This window comes from Orycteropus afer, unplaced genomic scaffold, assembly GCF_000298275.1.
Source record: "Orycteropus afer afer isolate SDZICR_OR568_19922 unplaced genomic scaffold, OryAfe1.0 scaffold00051, whole genome shotgun sequence".
NCBI lineage: Eukaryota > Metazoa > Chordata > Mammalia > Tubulidentata > Orycteropodidae > Orycteropus > Orycteropus afer.
Genome location: NW_006921638.1, coordinates 9,583,829 through 9,604,904, shown reverse-complemented (window position 1 = coordinate 9,604,904; position 21,076 = coordinate 9,583,829). Strand labels below are relative to the sequence as shown.

Here is a 21,076-nt window from a genome sequence, read left to right as displayed (position 1 = left end):
GGGTTTGAACTGTCAACCTTCTGGTTAGCAGACAAATGCTTTAGGCACTACACCACCAGAGCTCCTTTTATGTGGATATGAGGTGATTGAAAGTACCATGGCTTGGGTCTGGCACACCTTAGTCTTCAGTGTGACATCTTTGCTCTTTAACACTTTAAAGAGGTCTTTTGCAGCAGATTTGCCCAGTTCAATACATCCAATTTCTTGACTGTTGCTTCCATGGGTCATGATCATTAGCTATTACAGAGATCCAAATCAAAACTACAATGAGATACCATCTCACCCTTGCAAAAATGGCAAGGATTAAAAAATAGCAAATGTTGATGAGGTTGTAGGGAGACTAGAACTCTTACACACTGTTAGTGTGATTGTAAAATGATAGAATCACTGTGGAAAATGGTATGGTGCTTCCTTAAAAAGCTAGAAATGGAAATACCTTATGATCTTTATATATCTACTCCTAGATATATACTCTAGAGATCTAATAGCAGTGACACAAATAGACATATGTACATCTATGTTCTTTGCAGCATTATTCACAATAGCAAAAAGATAGAAATAACCTAAGTGTCCATCAATAGATAAACGGATAAACAAATTGTGGTGCATACATACAATGGAATGTTACACAGCTATAAAGAATAATGATGAGGTCTCAGAATATTTTACAACATGGACGAATGTGGAGGATATTGTGCTAAGTGAAATAAATCACAAAAGGACAAATATTGCATGGTCTCACTTTTATAAAAAGACAAGAATAGATGTACATACAGAAAGTAATGTTCTTTGGTGGTTACCAAGGATAGGATGGGAAAACTTTCTAAATATTAGACACTTGTTATTCCTTGGTGATGGGAAAGGCAATACTCAATATGGGTGAGGTCAGCACAACTTGACCAAGGTAAATGATGACAATAAGAAGTACTCAAGAGTAAGGGACAATTTTGGCAAATGCTATTAGATATACAGTTTTGCAATAACAATAATAACAACCAAACATGTGTGTGGTTACATAAGTAGACCTGTATGCATCTATATGTACAGGAAGGCACATGTGAATATACAGGTGAGCATGTATAGGTATATCTGAACCAAAAACCAAACTCATTGCCATCGAGTCAGATCCGACTCACAGCAACCCCTCCTTGGGTTTCTGAGGTGGGATCTCTACAGAAGTAGATTGCCCAACCTTCCTCCTGAGGAGTGGCTGGTGGGTTTGAAAAACCAGCTTTGTGGTTAGCAGTCAAATGCCTTAGGCACTATGCTACCAGAGTATATCTGTAGGCATATGTATATGCACGTTTGTATATAATGCATATATATTCATATATATAATAAAGCACATAGGCACAATTGCAGATAACTAAACACCTCATGAGAGCTCTAGTTGCATAGTGCCTAAGGCACTTGACTGCTAACCAGAAGGCTGTCAGTTCAAACCCACCAGCCCCTCCTTGGAAGGAAGATGGGGCAATCTACTTCCGTAGTGCTACTGCCTCGGAAACCCAAGGAGGGGTCGCTATGAGTCGGGTCTGACTCGACAGCATATAACAACAACAAACACATCATGGTTTTGTTTTACTGGGTTTGAAGGCATAGGATCACAGTCTCAGGGGACAACTCAGTCCACTGGCAAAACATAGTTTATGAAGATATTGTTATACATTTTATTTTGGTGAGTAGCGTCTGGGGTCTTAAAAGCTTGCCAGCAGCCATCTAAAATACAACAATTGGTCTCTACTCATCTGGAGAAAAAGGAGACCAAAGATTCAAAGAAGAAACTATTCTACGTGACTACTACCTCACACAGACCACAGCCTCATCTATTTTAAGACCAGAAGAGTTAGATGGTGCCTGGCTACTACCAATAACCATCTGATTAAAAAAAAAAAAAAACTCAGTGCTGTCAAGTTGTTTCCAACTCATGGTGACCCCTCCTTGGGTTTTTGAGGTGTTATCCTTCTGAGGAGTGCTTGGTGTGTTTGAACCACCAGCCTTCTTGTTACTGGTCAAATGCCTTAGGCACTATGCCAGCAAAGACACAATAAATGATCCTGGAGAGAAAGGGAGAAAAATGTAGAACAAACCTCAAATTCCCCCCAAAAAAAGGGCAGATTTACTGGACCAGTAGAGATTAGAGAATCCCCTGAGTTTACCACCCTGAGATACTCTTTAAATTTGGAAATAAACCCATTCCCAGAGGTCACCTTTCAGCCAAATAACAGACTGAATCATAAAACAAACAATATTGCCAGTGAATACTATGGTCCTTTAAATAATCACCTGTATGTCACTGGCAAAGAGGCAAGGAAGCCGCATTTCCAACCTCCTCCAACCACACAAGAGGAAGACAGAATCACACTCAATAGCCTAAGGCCTATTCCTGTGAGGCCAAACAAGCTGCCTCCCTCCAGCCTTTTCATCAATCCTGACACCAACTGTTCCTCCCACAGCAACCACCACCTCTCTGCTGGGTTCAATAATTTGCTGCAGTGGCCACACACAGAACTCACGGATTATGGAGTTTATTAGGGAAGCACCAAGCTACAATTCCAGTTCAGGGAAAAACGCTCAGTCTCTCTCAGCCTGCTGTCTCTCAGCCAACAGTCTCTCTCAGTCTCTCTCCCAGCAGTGCATGTCTCTCAGTGTGTCTCTCTCAGCAATGCGTGTCTCTCTCTTGGTGTTTCTTTCTCAGCAGCATGTGGCTCTCAGGAGCACGTCGCTCTCAGCAGCACGTCTTCTTCTTCTGCCTTTACGAGTCCTCCTTTTGAGCCCGGCAGAGTGGCCAAACTAATCAATCATCACATCAGAATTCTAAGCACCTGAGAGAGAGCAAACTTCCCAGAACATTGCTTTTTGCCACTTTCAACAGAAATACCCCAGGAGGATAACTTTAACAATCGGGAGCTCCTCACTTGCTCATGGCAAATTCCACCTCGAAGTTTACAAAGACTTGTGGCTAGAAAAGACATACCAGGTAATTTACTACAACCACAGGCCACCCATTGGCTTTAGCCATTATCTTTGTTATATTTCAAAAATTAACATCCCCTTCCCCACCAGTTTAAGAATAACCACACCCATGAAAGTGTGTAAGCCAGCCATTTCATGCCTTTATTTCTCCCAATTTAGATAGTCAACTTCTAATTTGCCCATCCCTATCAAACCAGTAGTGTGAGGAGACAAGTATGGTCCTTTCTCTCTGAAGAATCTTCTGTTCGCTTTTGGAAACTTTGGACATCTGCATGCATAAACAAGCAAAGTCCAACCCAGTGTAAGCCATCAAATTGCAGAAGCTTAACACCAGCTCATTGTCAAACATCTTCCTCTTCATTTGCTCAAGTTCTGGTCAGTTCAGCCCTAGCCATCCCAGCTAGGTCATGGGTACCAGCTGTCAAGTTTGGGAGTCACACTCTTCCCTTCACTTTAGACCAGCCAGCTCTTCCTCTCATCCCCAGCCTCCATGGCCTAGGTCAAAGAGTACCAAACTCAGTCCATTTCTTCTTTGCTGCACTTCCCCCATTTCCACTCAAGTGGACCCAGGTGGTCACAAGCAAGTAGCATACAAGCCAAGTGCTCACTGGTTTCCTTTAACTTTCAGTCCTGGAAGGGGTTTCTCTCATGGGCCATGTCTTTCCTGCCTTGATGTGCCCAAAGCCTATCTGCTTGCTGGAAATTCAAAAAGCCAAGCAGTCTTTTTTTTTTTTTTTTTTTTTTTTTTTTTTTTTGGTGTCTCCTGTCTTCAAAGAGCTCTGGTGGCATAGTGTCTAAGGCATTTGACTGCTAACTAGAAGGCTGGTGGTTCAAACCCACCAGTCACTCCTCTGAAGGAAGGTTGGGCAATCTACTTCCATAGTGATACTGCCTGGAAACCCAAGGAGGGGTCATTATGAATCAGATGGACTCCACAGCAGTGGTTAAGTGGTTGTCTTCAAATGCAGATCTTCTGTTCTCTCAGTAGTACTGGGTGGGGCTCAGGTTTTCTACCTAATCCCCCTATACTCTACACACAGAGTTTGAAACAAAAGCCTCTGTTTCTTCTGGGAAAATTCTATTTCCCCTTTTAACATATCCAATCAAGTATCAGCTGAAGGAGGATTTACAGTCTTTGTTATCCACGCCCCATAATCTTTTCTAATGTACAAGTAGGTAAGAGAACATGCAGTATCCATATTACATTTAGATAAACACATAATCCTTTTTAAGACATTCCAGGTCCATCTCTTCAGCTAGATTACCATCCCATTCTATGTATATGGCCTTGGGCCTTTGGCTGGGTGTAACCAAAAGCCCTAGCCTCTGGATCAATCATCTCCTTTAATAGGTAACACCAACCACAGTAACCACCTAATAATCCAAAATTTCACTTCCAAGGCCCCTTCCTTCCTTCTTTTATGAAGTCCCATGCTTCTATCAGTCTGGGACCACTGCAACGAATCCCACTTCTGACATCAACTGCCAGAGGCAAGGAAGCTGCAACTTCCAACCTCCTCTAACCCCACAAAAGGAAGACAGAATCACATCAATAGCCCAAGGCCTATTCCTGTGAGGCCAAACAAGCTGCCTCCCTCCAGCCCTTTCAACAATCCTGACACCAACCGTTCCTCCCACAGCACCCACCACCTCTCTGCTGGGTTCGATAATTTGCTGCAGTGGCCACACACAGAACTCACGGATTATGGAGTTTATTAGGGAAGCACCAAGCTACAATTCCAGTTCAGGGAAAAATGCTCAGTCTCTCTCAGCCTGCTGTCTCCCAGCCAACAGTCTTTCTCAGTCTCTCTCCCAGCAGTGCATGTCTCTCAGTGTCTCTCTCTCAGCAAAGTGTGTCTCTCTCTCAGTGTCTCTTTCGCAGCAGCGCATGGCTGTCAGGAGCACGTGTCTCTCAGAAGCACGTGTCTCTCAGCAGCACATCTTTCTCAGCCAGCAGTCAGAAAGACTTCTTCTGCCTCTAGGAGGTCTCCTTTTGAGCCTGGCAGAGTGACCAAACTAACCAATCATAATATCAGAATTCTAAGCACCTGAGAGAGAGCGAACTTCCCAGAACATTGATTTTTGCTGCTTTCAACAGAAATATCCCAGGTGGATAATTTTAACAATCAGGAGCTCCTGACTTGCTCATGGCAAATTCCACCTTGGAGTTTACAAAGACTTGTGGCTAGAAAAGCCATATCAGGTAATTTACTACACTGCAGTGACCAAATGGTCAATATCTACCATAAAGCAAAGATGAGAATGTAAGGTGGGACAGAGAAGCTACATTAATAGAAACAGAATGACCAGAATGGAAATGATGAGCATGTTGACACATTGTGAAAAATGTAACCAATGTCACTGAACAAAGTGTATGGAAATTGTTAAATGGGAACCTAATTCGTTGTGTAAAAGTTCACCAAAAATAAAATTAAAAAAATAAAAGACATGAGAATTTACTAGAACCTAGTCATCCACACTGTTAATTTAGGCTAATGATAATATAATCTAAGTGGATTTTTACCTTTAAAGCAGTATTAATATCCTGAATTGCAGCAAAAGTATTACTCATCTGAAGACAGATCACAGATCTTCCTTCATAGGCTTTATAGCTCTTTGGATCAATTTCCAGGGCAATGGTAAAGTGATTCCAAGCTTTCTGGAATTTTCCTTGGGCCTAAAATAAATTTTCATTTGCATAAAATGGGAAATAGTCCATAACATGACAAATGTTTATGATTCTAACTTACTGAATTAAATAAAACCTTTGTTGTTGTTGTTATATGCCGTCAAGTCAAACCCGACTCATAGCGACCCCTCCTTGGGTTTCCGAGGCAGTATCACTACGGAAGTAGGATTGCCCAACCTTCCTTCCGAGGAGTGGCTGGTGGGTTTGAACCACCAGCTGTCTGGTTAGCAGGCAAGTGTCTTAGCCACTATGCTATAAAACCTTTAGTAAGGATATATTTATATTGTACTAAATATATGTTAAACAAGAAAGTAGACTATACCATGAGTGCATTCAATTGACTAATTACTTCTGAGTACTTATATTGACATTTCAAATAATTAAATAAATTGTCAGATTTTTCTCTTATACCAATTTTGGGCAATATAAAATCATGGTCACCATGTGAAACACTAATACTTCTGACAATAGCTATGAAGTTTACACGAAATTCCATATCGGCAAGGCTTGTATTTATCATCTTTGGCACTGAATCTCTAATGTCTGTCACATAATAAAATAAATATTATGTTGAATCAATAAATGAATGGACTGATGGTGTTACACATATTTTGATATATTGCACCAGCATCTGCAATTTTAGGGTCACTATTCACATCCCATGGAAAATGCCTGCAAATCTCCCACACATCTGTCTATACTAACCTTAGCTCCAACTAGAAAAGAGGGAAAAAGGTCAGGAGAGGGAGACTGGTAGTAGAACGATGTTAGAGTCAGAGCATTTCCTAGAGAAAACCAGCTGGCAACTAAACGCCTCACCACAGGAAGCAAATGAATTGACAAATTCAGCACAGTGCAGGTTCTGTTCTTTATTCTCAGGGGCTCAAAAACCTGACTTGCCAGAATTTCAGAAGTTGACTCACTTTAACCAAGCTGAGCCCAATGACTCTCATAAATCTATAAAAAATGTAACTTGTAAGGGAACTAGACATTATTCTTTGACCAGCAAATCTTCTCTCTCTGGGTAAAAGATGTTAAAATCCACAGCGCTGACACATACTCATTAGCTAAACAAGGAATCAGGCTAATTGAGAGTAGGTTATTAGAATATTAAGCTGCAAATAGCCCTAAAAATAGAATTATATTTGTCATCTGTTCCTGACGATGTCTGTTTTTCTCACTTCTATAGCCCTAGTGTTACATACATAGTAGGGGAATCTATATTTGTTGAAGAAATGGTCACTCTTTCCCCTAGACAATATTTGAGTGGGTCTTTAAATTTTTCTTTTTATTCTTTCCAGATTCAGTCTTTCTTCTGATATATTTTTTAACCCTCCATCGGATTAATGGGATCTCTGGTGGCATAGGGCCTAAAGCATTTGACTGCTAATCAGAAGGCTGGTGGCACAAACCTGCCAGCCACTCCTCAGAAGGAAGGTTGGGCAATCTACTTCCATAGTGATACTGCCTCAGGACCCATGGAGGGATCTCTATGAGTCGGATCCAACTCAACGGCAGTGCGTTTCAGATTAATACATATCCAGTGAGATGCTCAAAAAGTGCAAATCAGATATCACTGGTTAAAGTTATTCATATATTTAACTAGCTTACAGGGCACTCAACTCCAGCCCTTACTCAGTTCTCTAGACTCATCTCACTCACTATCCCCTTGCCCATAATGTCCCAACCAGTTGGGCTCTCTGTCCCTTTTCTCATAAGACTTTCCACCAGGCTGTTTCCTCAGGCTCAAACACTGTGTGCTGGCCCCAACCACTACTCCTGACTATTATTAGTCTGTTGAGCCTCACCTTAAACATTGCTTTTCAAAAAGCCCTTTCTTGACCCCTCAAACAATGCTAGATCACCTTAGTATAAGTTACCGTAACACTCATCCTTTTCCTTGGTTGCACTTATAATGTGTTCTGGTTACCTAGTGCTACTCTGACAGGAAACATACCACAAATGGGATGGATTTAACAAACAGGAGTTTATTCTTACAATTTGGAGGCTTTAAGTCCAAGTTCAAAGTGCCATGCTCTAGGGGCTGGGTGGAAGCTCCTCAACCTTGGGGTCTAGCTCTGCCTCCTGCTCCCGGCCCACTGGAGCTAGAGGCATTTCTTCACTCAGACAGCTGCTGGCTGCTGAGGCTGAGAAGCCCAAGGTTGACAAGTAAAAAGGCACAGTCCCAATGTTACCAAACCACACGGCAGGCCATTAACTTAAGCCCCTTGTAAGTCCCAAGGTCGGCAGAGCATGGCAGGCAGCTGAACAACGACACGGCCACATACAGGGTCCAAGCATGCTATATGCTAGAGACCATTCCCAAGGCTTCTCCTTAAATACAGGAAGCAGACCACATCCCAAAGGCAGCTACTCAGCTGCTTGTGGTAGGTCCCACCATGGAGTTGATTGCCAGTCTCATCATGGGGAATAACTACCACCAGCTGCCCAGCCAAGTTCACATACAAACATAACTACTACATAATGATTTCAATTAGATAATTATTTGTATAACTGTTTGATGCCCATTTCACAGATAGTAAACTCTACAGAGACAAGAACCAAGCACATTGTGTTCAATGCCACATCCCTAGGCTAGAGAAGTCCCTGTCATATGGTAGGTTCTCAGTAAATCACAGTTGAATGCAATAAATGATGATAACACATTCCATTGCATTATAGTCATCTTTAGCTTCTCTGGGAATTATCCTGTCTCTGTATGACAATGTTGCAAATTTCTATTATGATCCAGCAAGGGCTAATTTTATGTTTAACTAAGAAGACAATCTTATTTCTCTTATTAACAAATTTTCAGGAATACCTTACTTGAATCACCAATTCCAACAACTACTTCCAATATTACCAATCTCAGATCACTCAAACTCACTTATTTGTAAAAGAAATATTCATCAGGTTCTTATAATTCATCAGGCAAATTTTAAAAGTTGTTTATAAATATGAGGGTGAGGTAAGGAAGGATACAGATAATAAGGAAACTCAGATTTAAAAGATTTTCATCTGACTAGCATACTAGATTGTGGTAGTCAAGTTCGTGTGTCAACTTGGCTGGGCCTGGTTGAGTGGCTGGACTACTGGATATAACATTCCCTATAATGAGACTGGTAATCAACTCCATGGTGGGATCTACTGTGAGCAGCTGAGTAGCTGCCTTATGGATGTGGTCTGCTTCCTGTATATAAGGAGAAGCCTTGGTGAACGGTCTCTAGCTTGAATCCTGCATGTAGCTGAGTCATTCAGCAGCCTGCCATGCTCTGCCGATCTTGGGACTTTTAATGGACTTGAATTAACAGCCTGATGTGTGATTTGATAGTATCAGGACTATGCCTTATTACTTGTCAGCGTTGGGCTTGTCAGTGTCAGCAGCCAGCAGTTGAGTGAAGAAAAGCCTCCAGCTTCAGTGGGCAGGGAGCAGGAGGCAGAGCTGAAGCCCAAGGTTGAAGGGTTTTCACCCAGCTCCTAGAGCCTGGCACTTTGAACTTGGGCTTAACGCCTCCAAACTGTAAGAGAATAAACTTCTGTTGGTTCAAGCATCCCATTTGTGGTATATGTTGTCAGAGTGGCACTAGGTAACAGAACATAGATCCTCAGGCTCACCCAGGCAGGCTCCTTGTACTTAACTGAACCCGTTTCCCATTCTACTCTGGATACTAAAAATAAGGGAAAGGTAAATTGTTCATAAGCAAAGAAATAAAATTAATTCTCATCTCCAGCAAGGACCCAAATGTATAATTTCTTTTGTCCCAAAAGTGCTTTCATGGCCCAAAATGTTGTTATATAATATTACCTGCAAATTATAGCCCAAACTAATTCTGGCTTTTGTGTAAACTGGATTAAAATGCAATGCTTTCACAAAGTCCTTTTGTGCTTGCTTGGTGGCTTCATCATGACCATACTCCATGTAAGAATTGCCCCGTCCAACATAAGCATCCACAAAATTTGGATTAATTTTAAGAGCGCAGGTGAAGAAACTGACAGCATCTTCAAACTCGTTAATTCTGAAATAAATGAAAATATTTATGGTTCTTGGTGAATGTCTAAGTGCTATTTCATATATGACTTTTTCATAGATTTGTGAAGTCTTGTAGAATGGATTTAATTTTTCTTTTCCATTGTAGGAGGTAAATAAAGGAAAGTAAGAGCTATTTTTTAGCAGAAAGTGTTGAAATGCTAATCTGGAATCCTCTCTTCAGAATTTTAGAAATCTGAATGGCATTTTTGAACCTATTTTATAGCTCTCAGTTGCCACATCAAATAACAATGCTATCATTGATGGAATACATTATTTAAGTCAAATTTTAAAAAGTATTTGCATGTATTTTCCTTATACAATGACAGGAATCAAGTTTTCATCAGATGGGTTTGCTAAGGTCAGATTTTCTTCTTTAAAGCCTGCCCATTTAATTGTAGACACCAGGAAAGAATGGAAGAATAAGAAGTAAAATAGATTTTATTTACTAACTTGTGAAAATAAGTGGTTTTATGACATCTCTGCCTTTCTACCGTCCATAATTATTCTCTTGTGGTTGGAATGCAGATATTGAAGGAATCAGATACTTGTACTTGGGGACATAAAGTCACTTTTCCATTTACATGCATATCTAATAACTTTTCTCAATCTCAGTTAACATGGAGAGAATTTAGGTTTTTGTTTTGTTTTTAAATAATGATGGAGCTTCCACTGAGTAACTGCTTCTTTACCAGGTACTGTGCTAAGAGCTTTCCATCTACTATTTCACTTACACCCTCCAACAATTCTGTAGGCTAGTTACAATTATCACTCCACAGATAAGATTTATTCAAGGCTCAGAGAAGATCAGACTAGCAAATGGCATAGTAAAGACCATACTACGTTTGCACAGAATAAATACTTAGAATTCAAACTCAAGTAAGCCTTATTCCAAAATCCATGCTTTCCCACACAGTCATTTCTACCACACACTCTTCACCTTTAATATACTGGCAGTTGGTTCAGGAGAACCAGTGAACTGATACCTCAACAATGCAACCAGAAGACAGGCTGGGAATTCAGACCTGAACCCAAACACACAGACAACGCTAATTCTGCAAGTTTACGATGAGGCTCAAACGAGAGCATGTGAAAAACACTTGGCACAGGGATCCTCATCCAATAACTATTAACTCCATTTTTTTTTTTTCATTATTTCTCATTCAGCTTTCAAATTTTAATAAGCTACATCACAATTTTTGCACATTTTTCCTTCATAAGACAAAGAAGCCAGCATATGTGTTCTAGAAATTATAAGCACTTACATATTACTTAGATGGGTCTCTTAAAACAGTGTTTTCCAAACTTCAGTCCCTCGTTCCTGCCAGTTGTTATATGTTCTACCTACATTACTGAATATTTTTCTTTAACTCATGTTTTCATTTTATTTTAACTCACGTTTTATTCTAAAACACAACTTAATATCCCTCCCTTGGTTGTGCAAGCAGTTGACAAACTCAGCTGCTGACCAAAAGGTTGGAGGTTCAAGTTCACCCAGAGACACCTCAGAAGGAAGACCTGGTGAGCTCCTGCCAAAAACTCAGCCATTGAAAGCCCTGTGGAGAAGTTCTACTGCAATGCCCGTGAGGTTGCCATGAGAAGGAATCAATTAGATGGTAACTGGTTAATATCACTACCATCAATAGAAAATCAATGAATAGAAGGTAATCCTAAAAATAAACAAAAAGTACAGCTGGAAACTGTTGTCTAAGAAAACTGAACTGGAGGGTTGTACCATGGATTACAAAGGCAGTATTAAAAGCATTAGCAAATATGAGAATGATGTTAAAGACTAGACCTTAGCTGAGACTCTATGAAACAGAAAAGGAATTCCATTTTTATGGTATGATTCAATATTTCTTTTAAAGTTTGTCCATTCCCCATTTAAAAAAAAAAATTGAGATAGTCATGATACTTGATCCATGTTTTGCAAATTCTACCTGAAAGTGGTATATCAAGTCTTCTGCTAAAAGAGTACACAAGAATCAACAGTGCATAAGAGTAAAGCTCAGCTTTTAACATTACAGGCTGGCAAAGCTGAACAGTCACACGTACAAGCCAATTAGTATCATCTGAGTTCACTCCATGGGTTGTTTCCACGAAAACACAGGCTCACTTCTGTTTAGTTGTTTACAATGAAATTGCACTCCTCTTTCCTGACAACAGGTACTATTTGACAAGGAAAAGGTCACTGCATATAAAATGGCAATGCTTTCCACAGCTGCGTTCTCACTGTATTACACAAATAATTCTAAATATAGTATAATGAATTTTTATCAAGAATAATTAGCTCATAGTCATTTTGTAGGAAATGCATTTAGTTGTTAGGTTTTGTGTGCTTAGTATTTCTATGTATGGGTTGTGAAATATTTACTTATCATGCATACCTATAATGATCATATAACCTTAAATTTCCAGGACAATCCTAGTTCTCTCACATTTTCTCATAAATTATTGAAATGTCCTAGTATATAGATATTCAAATTGCATCATATATGCTGCCCCCTCAGACCCAGAGGAAGATTACAAATCCATTGTGAATACATCATGCAATAATGCAGTTTTTAAAATGTAGTTGCACCCTTTGTGTATTCTAACCAGTTGAAAAAACTGAGGCAGTGAATTTAAGCTCACCACTATGCTGTGTAACTTAGGACTGGATCTATTTTCTATACCTATCCAGTTATGTTTGGTTTTTGTTTTTGTCTAGTTATCAGCACTAACTTTTAACAAGCGTCCAGTCTTTTCAGACTAAGTAAATAACGAATAAACTTTAAAGCTGGAAAACCAGTTGCCGTGGAGTCAATTCAGACTCAGAGCAGCTGTGTGAAAGTTGAGAGTTCTCCCACTGAGCTTTCAATGACTGATTTTTCTGAAGTAGATCACCAGGTCTCTCCAGAAAGACCCTCACTTTAAAGCTGAAAATGACTACAATGAAGCCCCAAGGAGATGGGTGTGTGAAAGCCAGAGGCAACCCAGGCTCCCTGCACCAAAAGATAAGAAAAAAATGAAATAGGTACCACTATAGAAACAACAATGTCATGTTGCTGAAAATGTGTATATCACAGTGTCCTGTAGGTTGGCGCTCCTGTTAAGTGACTACACGGTGGCTAGTCAATAGAATGTGTGGCAGTGCATGAGTTATATCAAGTTGTATGCTCACTGAGACATAAATTGTTAAGCATCAATTACCACAAATATGAAAGATATTAAACAAATTTTTATGAAATAATATGTGTTTGTGTAAATCAAAAGTGATGCAATTAATTACTGGAGGTACATAATTCTTATTACAATATCCTATTAGTACGACTATATTGGGAGCTCTGGTAGCATAGTGGCTAAGGCACTTGACTGCTAACAAGTAAGCTGACGGTTCAAACCCACCAGTCACTCCTTGGAAAGGAGATGGGGCAATCTACTTCCATAATGATACTGCCTCGGAAACCCAAGGAGGGGTCGCTGTGAGTTGGGTCTGACCCAACGGCACATACAACAACAACATGGTGAGCTTGTGGGCCAGGCCATGTATACAAAGGCCCACTGCATTTTCAAAATTAACCACATATGTGACCAAATATACCTGACTAAGGTGTACAAATAAATCACAAATACCTTCTCCAACTAAAGAATGTGGCTTGCAAAGTCAGAGACACAAAACTATTTTCTGCAAGTACTAAATGTGCTGAGGTAAAAAATGGATATGTCACTCTCAGTAATCAGGCTCTCCCTCTGTGGTTGATTTAAAAATATACTTACTAAGCGTTTTTTGTTTGTTTTCTTTTTTCAAAGAGATCTAACATTTAACTCTAGCATGACATTCTTGGTAACCAAACTGGGCAAGAAGTAGGATACTCAGCCTAAGGAATGTCGTCTCCTAGCAACCATAAGAGTGAGAACCAGAGACATACAAAGGCATACTTGAAAAGTTTGCAACCCCAAGAGTTCAAAGATCACAGCCCTACAATTTAAAGGTTTATTCCTTTTTTTCATAATTTTCCAAATGGAAAAATGTTACCTTCTTCCCTGTAAGATGCCAATAGTGTCTCACTATACTCACAGAACCACACTGCTGGGTAACAAATACATTATCTGTAACTTGCCTTGAAAAGCAAAAATATTTTTCCTGAAATAAATATGACCAATCACTAAACATTCCTTATTACTAAATTCAGTAAAACCGTTGAAACTCAAAACACATGAAATGTGGACAGTGAGTTATCAGAGCTTTACTGTTGATTTAAATTCTACTTTTATTAAAGGACAATACAGAGTCGAGTCAGCTGAAGAAAGCTGGTTATTTGGAATTGCAAAGCAGTATCAGCTTAAGGAGGTTCTGCCATATAAATCCAGTGATTACATTTCATAAAAGAGATTGTGATATGACACAGAGAGAACTTTGCTGACTCTAATAGTTGCTAAACATAGCAATGGGGCTAAAGGAAGTTTTGGAGTGAGTTTTCAGTTTCAAGAAAACGCAACTGCCTCAGATCTTTTAGGTCTGCAACCACCCACCAAAGCAAATAATGACAATTACTTAAAGCTATGGGTTATACAAAGGTTGCTAGACTAAAAGAGACAATGGTGTTACTATGGTTTTCTATATAAAATTAAAGGTCTGAGACCAGCTTAACACTTTTAACCAAAAGGTATCTTCACAAGTTCAGATTATTATATTTTACATGTATATGTACATAAAACATCCCAAAGGGGAAAAGATGAATGATAATTTCCTAAATAATTCAAACTATGTTCTATTTCCTAAATTGGATATTTACTCAGCCTTGTCTAGATAATTTATAAACTATGCCAATTTCCTCTTCCAAATTAACTGCACTTTTATTATTCTTTCTTACATGAAAAATTATGCTATAAACTACTGCTTGACCAAATACATTTTATCCACTTCATATGCTGAACTTCTATGTTTTTAAACACACGATAACCAAAAGTTAATTTTAGATTTCAAGTGTATATGCAGAAATGTAAACACCATGGTTAGCAAAGTGAGTATATTTTAATCAGATCACCATCTGGTTTTACCATATGTGATTGTTTTCTTCCTTTTTCCAACAAGTTACTTATTTGTATAACAATCTCAGAAATAGGCAATAATGCTTTAGCTTTTTTGTGTAGATTTTAATGTAGTTTTAGATATTTATTCTTATTGTTTTAATTCGTTTTGGCTTTAGAACTATGGTGCTTTTTTTTAATGCAAAATGTTTTTGACAATATATTACTATTTTATAAAATTACTCTTTTGCCTAGTAAATAGGCTTTTTAAAGGCTAGTTCCATTTAGGAGCAAATAAATTAGTTGATTTCATTCTCAGATATTTCCAGTTTTATGTAATTTTATTCTGCATATTAACAAGGTCCTTTCCCAGTGTATATGCTATTCTCTTGTATTAGTTAGATAACCCCAATGCCATAGTGCAGATATATACAGGCATTCATTGCTTAACATTTACGGTGAGCTCTGTTAAACAGGACATTATGCGATTTGGACATTTTGTGAACATCATATTGGATGCAAGCAGTCCCCATACAATCCCATAGTTAAATCCCTATAGAGCCAATTATATTAAAACCTCGTGGGAGCCCTCTAGATAAAGCCCAAGAGCTTAATCCACTAGATACAGGAGGCTGACAGGATGTGTGGCTGGGCCAAGCTGGAGCAGCACTGGCAGCCGGTTCAGGACTTTGGGTACGTCTCGGAGTATTGGGTGGGTAGGTATGGAGACGTGGAGAGAGGTAGCCACAAGACTCAGCAGGGAGCGACTGCAGCCGGAGCATAGCTGGTTGTGGTGATGTTGGGTGTCGCAGCTTCCTGATCACCCGCAGCCACCTCCACCGAGAGCCCAGAGCATGCGAGTGCCCCAAGCCAGCTGGGTGCCCACAGCAGGAGCAGAAGAGCCACAGCAGGCAATGCCCTGCTCCATGAGTGAAAGGCATGTCTACGTGGCTGCTGGGCAGTTGAATGAAGCCAGGAGGAGGGGAAAGAGGAAGCAGAGGAAGAGGCACTGCAGTGATTGAGATGCCCCTCAAGCCCCACTGCTCCTGCACTCTGGGCACTTGGGATCTTTTAAGAAATTAGGAGGAAATAACAAATGGAGACCTGCTTCCCTTAAAAAAAAAAAAAAAAAAAAAAACTACTGGACCACGGATGTATAGGCAGCTGCATGTTGCCTGAGCAGATGTTCAGCAATGCCTATCTTCACTAGCTGATTTGGCTCAAATAATTTATTCAAAGGCCAAAAAACACAAAAACCAAACTCACTGCCATCAAGTTGATTCCAACTCATGGTGACCCCCTTTGAGTTTCCAAGACAGCAAATCTTTACGGAAGTAGATTACCCAGTCTTCCTTTCACAGGGTGGCTGCAGAAGGGTGTTAAATGGCATGCGTAGATGTGGCCCCATATCTATACAGGGAATTCTAGGCATTACTTTGTGTCTCTCTCCATTACTGTACTTGGTCCTTCCACACCATTTTCCTGTTTTTGCTATTGTTTCCTAGTTTATTTAGGAGCTCTGGTGGCATAGTGTCTAAAGCCATTTGACTGCTGATCAGAAGGCTGGAAGTTCAAACTCACCAGCCACCCCTCAGAAGGAAGGTTGGGCAATCTACTTCCGTAGAGATACTGTCTCAGAAACCCTAGGAAGGGTTGCTATGAGTCGGAACCGACTCGATGGCAGATAATCTCACTTACTTTCACTGCAACATAAACTGTATTCCATACCTGTGATGGCACATGGCAGATGCTTGGCAAAGGCTCACGTTAGTCTGACTTATCAGTGCAGCTTGTTTAAAATCCTGAAACAATTGAATAAGTTTATGTTAATTTTGCAACATTTTCTCTTGTACTTTTTTAAACTTCCTTCAAAATTTCATTCTGCCATGAATATACTTAACACAAGCAGTAAAATGCACATCTTTTCTGAAAACTTCATTTTTTCCTTATAGTATAACATCTAGTGAGAACTTATAGAGCAGGGGAAACCCATTTTTGTAAACTCACTCAGCATCTTGTGCTACTGGTCTCCAATTAAAGAATAAGGGCTTTTCCTATCATTTTGCCTGCATGTGTAATGGAGTGTCTCATTTATTTTCTTTTTAGTCTTTCCTCCCAGTGACCACTGTCATATACTTCCTCATCTAGATAAACTAAACCCAAATACATTGCCATCAAGGCAGTTCTGATTCATAGTGACCCTACAGAACAGAGTAGAACTGCCCCATGGGGTTTCCAAGGTTGTAAAGGAAGCAGACTGTCACATCATGGAAATTCACCTGGAGAGTATCTTTATGACAAACAGGGAAGGGGCATACCTGGCTCCTTTGGGTGGATTAGCTAAGGCTGCTGCTCCTGCCTTGGAATCTACAATTCTAGGGAGAAGTATATTGTTTTGCCCAGGGAATAAAGAAGGCTCCTAAGAGGAGTGAACACACAAACTCCAAAATTTAAGTTAGGGAGTCCATTGGACAGACCAAATGGCCTGAGCAAGAGGTTATTTAAGGGAATTAAAATTACCAAGTGTGCAAGAGATCCTGCCACTACCACTCGCTTCTCTATTAGGCACCAGAGATACAATGACGGAGCCTATAAGCTTTTTAAAGCCCCATAAATATATTTAGAACCCCCCCAAAAAAAGAAGAAAATTATTGCCAAATTGAAATTAATAAAATATTTAAATAAATATCTAAAAATCAAAATATTGTGTCAACTTCCACTTATCAGACATATACATATATATAAATATGTTTATAAACATGTAGATTGATTTTAGTGTTTGCTGTACTGTGAGAAGGGCCCTTCTATGAAGGAATAAATACAGCCTGCTTCCTCACAGAATACTGCTTAAGCAGAATCTTCATGGATAGTTTCGATTATGACCTCACTTGACCAAGCTAAACGGTGGAGAGTGTTGTAACTCCCCTGGAATGGCAAAAGTAAATGCATCCAGACTCCCTGACTGGAGGCTCCAACACCACCACCCTATAGCCTCAAAGATCATGTGTCAGAATTCTGGTTTCCAGCCAATGAGAGGAGCTAACCATACTCCCTCCCTTCCACAAACCTCTGTCTTTTCCTTCCATAAATCCTCCCTGGTTAAATTACAGGGACGAAGCTGTCTTAGAGGACTTTCTGCTTTTACTGGGAGTGGAAGAGGGAGTAGTAGGGTCAAGCTGAGTACACTGGGATCTTACTGGAAAGGGAGTCATTAGTCATAGCCTTTTAAAGCATTCAGCTGCTACAAAAAAGTTGGCAGTTCGAACCCAGTAGCCACTCCATGGGAGGAAAATGAGGCCTCTGCTTCCATAAAGAGTCACAGCCTTGGAAACCCTATGGGGAAGTTCTACTCTGTTTCATAGGGTCTCTATGAATCAGAATCTACTTGACAGCAGTGGGTTCTGTTTTGTTTTGTTTAATCTATTGCTGTGGACCCCTATTTAGATTCTCCCTATTTAGCAGCATATGTTGATAGTAAATGGAACTATTTGGAAGAAAATACTGCAATAAATACATATTAACTTATTAAATATACTGGTAGGCATCTGTCCTAAGAGGATTTTTTGTTAAAACGGATGAAAATTTTTAAGTGTAAGTAAGACTTATTACAAACATTTCCATTAATTTGGGGGGTTGTAAGTGCAAATCATGAACTTAAAAGGCTGAGAATACCTAGTTTAATGTGTAATCAGATAAAACTTACAAACATCAACTTGACTCATTAAGTTATATGCATAATAATTGTTATGTTACATGGTAATTAGGCATTAATTATCAGCAATGGACATAAATGATGGTCTCTTAGAATAAAGCTAACTGCAGTTTTTTTACAATTTTTCTCTTCTTTATTAATAATTTTCTGTATGTATCAGAACTATAAGTCACACACCACACAGAGTTATGCATATACCAAGCAAATTTCCTCTACTTTCATTGTAATGACCCTTCACAAGGTACTCCTTCCTGTGTCAGAGGATGGCCTCTTAATTTCATTCCTTCTCATCTCCTCTAGCAACTTGCTTCACCATATTCTGTTGTCCCCTCAACCCTCCCTGCCTGACAAAAGTTTCTACTTCCTGTCACTATCAATTTCCTTGAAAGTGTATTCAATACTCATTCTCTTCACTTCTCCAAATTCCATCAACAATTTCTTTGTTTTGTTTTGTTTTTTAATAAGATCATCCAATTTTATGGTGTAATTTTTGACCTGGCTCTAACATTTTATGTCTTTAATTTTATTTTTATAAAGCAATCACCGTCTACAGTGTATAGGGTCTAATAAAATGTCAAGACTTACAATGTAAACAGTGATCACAATGCTCCTGTGCTGCATCTCTCCTTACACCTCAGTCTCTTCACAGACATTTTTACATCTTAACTATTGTTCCTCCTGCTATTTACCTTCAAACTTCTAAATAACATGCATATTGTTTCATATTGTATCTTTGTGGTAGAAATATTTACTTCCTACATATAAGGAAGCTGGACCATATGAAGAAGAACACAGCATCAGGACTGGAGGAAGACTCATTAACAACCTGCAATATGCAGAAGACACAACCTTGCTTACTGAAAGTGAAGATGACTTGAAGAATTTATTGATGAAGATCAAATAAATAAGTTTTCAGTATAGAATTACACCTCAACATAAAGAAAACAAAAATCCTTACAACTGGACCAATAAGCAACACGGCAATAAGCGGAGAAAAGATTGAAGTTGCAGGGATTTCATTTTACTTGAATCCACAATCAACACCTACGGAAGCAGCAGTCGTATTGCAATTAGATGTCATATTGCACTGAGCAAATGTGCTGCAAAAGGCCTCTTGAAAGTGTTACAGAGCAAAGATGTCACTTTGAAGACTAAGGTGCACCTGACCCAAGCCATGGTATTTTCAATAGCCTCGTATTCATGTAAGAGCTGGGTAATGAATAAAGAAGATTGCAGAAGAATAGATGTATCTGAATTGTGGTGCTGGCAAAGAATACTGAATGTGCCATGGACTGCTAGAAGAATGAAAAAATCTGTCTGGGAGGAAGCACAGCCAGAATTTTCCTTAGAAGAGAGAATGGCCAGACTTTGTCTGTCATTCTTTGGTCATGTTGTTAGAAGGGACCAGTCCCTGTAGAAGAGCATCATGCTAGGTAAAGTAGAGAGTAAACAAAAAAGAGGAAGACCCTCAATGAGACGGATGGACACAGTGGTTACAGCGATAGGCTCAAGTACAGCAATGATTGTGAGGACAGTGCAGGACCAAGAAATGTTGTACACAGGATCACTATGAGTCAAAACCAACTTGACAGTACCCAACAGCAACGTAAAAGGATAGAATTTAGCTTTCTTATAACACTATTCCACACACCTCCCTTCTCCCATCATCCTCACATACCTTTGACAATGTTTGTATGTTTGTTTACTTGTTTTAGTCTCTATTTTACTTCCCTCAAGTGTCTGATCCTTGGCTATTTATTCATATTTAAGTTTGAGGCATTAAAATCCAGAATGGTATCTTTGGATGTCTCAATATCGCTTTCCCCACTCTTTTAATCCTTGTGGGATTTTATCTTTTTTATTCCTTTACTGTCATCCAGGTAGGTTTTCAAGAGGGAGAGGAAATAAACAAATGTTCTCACACCAACAAACTTAACCCTTAACTTCCCAATCAAACCCCTCTCAATGCTACCCTCCACTTCCTGATCAAAGATTCCTAAGAATATATAATTATTTAATGTGTTTTCAGTATTCATCCTACTTGACATCCCTGTTAATAAGTCAAGTTTCCTGGTGAGGTTTAAGACTCCTCTCTCTTGAGTCTTGATCTACCCCTCTTGTTACTCAGTCTTTAGATTCCTTCATTTTCCTTTACTGCATCTTTATTTTCTTTAATTTTTAAGTTAATTCTTTACTTTACATAGAGTAAAATTCACTTCTTTTTTGTTTGTTTGTTTGTTTGCTTTCTGTTTTATGGCTCTGGGAGCTTTAACAAATGTAACCACCACCACAATCAAGATGCACCCCTCCTGATGCCCTTTTTGTACTCAGTAAATCCTACTCTGATCCCTAAGTCCTGGCAATCACTGATGTCTTCTTTATTCCTATAGTTTTGCATGTTTCAGAATGTCATATAAATGGAGTAACACAGTATGTAGCCTTTTAATCCTAGCTTAGAATGATGTATTTGAGATTCATCCCTATTGTTGTTGTTGTTGTTGCTAAGTGCCATCAAGTCGTTTCCGACTCATAGCGACCCCATGCACAGCAGAACGAAACACTGCCCGATCCTGCGCCAGCCCCACAATCCCTGCTATACTTGAGCCCATCACTGCAGCCACAGTGTCAATCCATCTCGTTGAAGGCCTCCCCCTCTTTC

The 21,076-nt window shown here is 39.4% G+C and overlaps 1 protein-coding gene across 1 annotated transcript in view; it reads right to left on the bottom strand.

Moving 5' to 3' along the window:
• TTC6 (tetratricopeptide repeat domain 6) overlaps positions 1 to 21,076 on the bottom strand; it is a 285,618-nt gene that overhangs the window by 26,037 nt on the left and 238,505 nt on the right. Inside the window, exons 25-27 of the mRNA XM_007938570.2 lie at positions 16,434 to 16,507; positions 9,471 to 9,681; positions 5,501 to 5,653 (exon numbers count right to left, since the gene is read on the bottom strand). Of these exons, the coding sequence (XP_007936761.2) occupies positions 5,501 to 5,653; positions 9,471 to 9,681; positions 16,434 to 16,507 (438 nt within the window). The remainder of the gene's footprint in view (positions 1 to 5,500; positions 5,654 to 9,470; positions 9,682 to 16,433; positions 16,508 to 21,076) is intronic.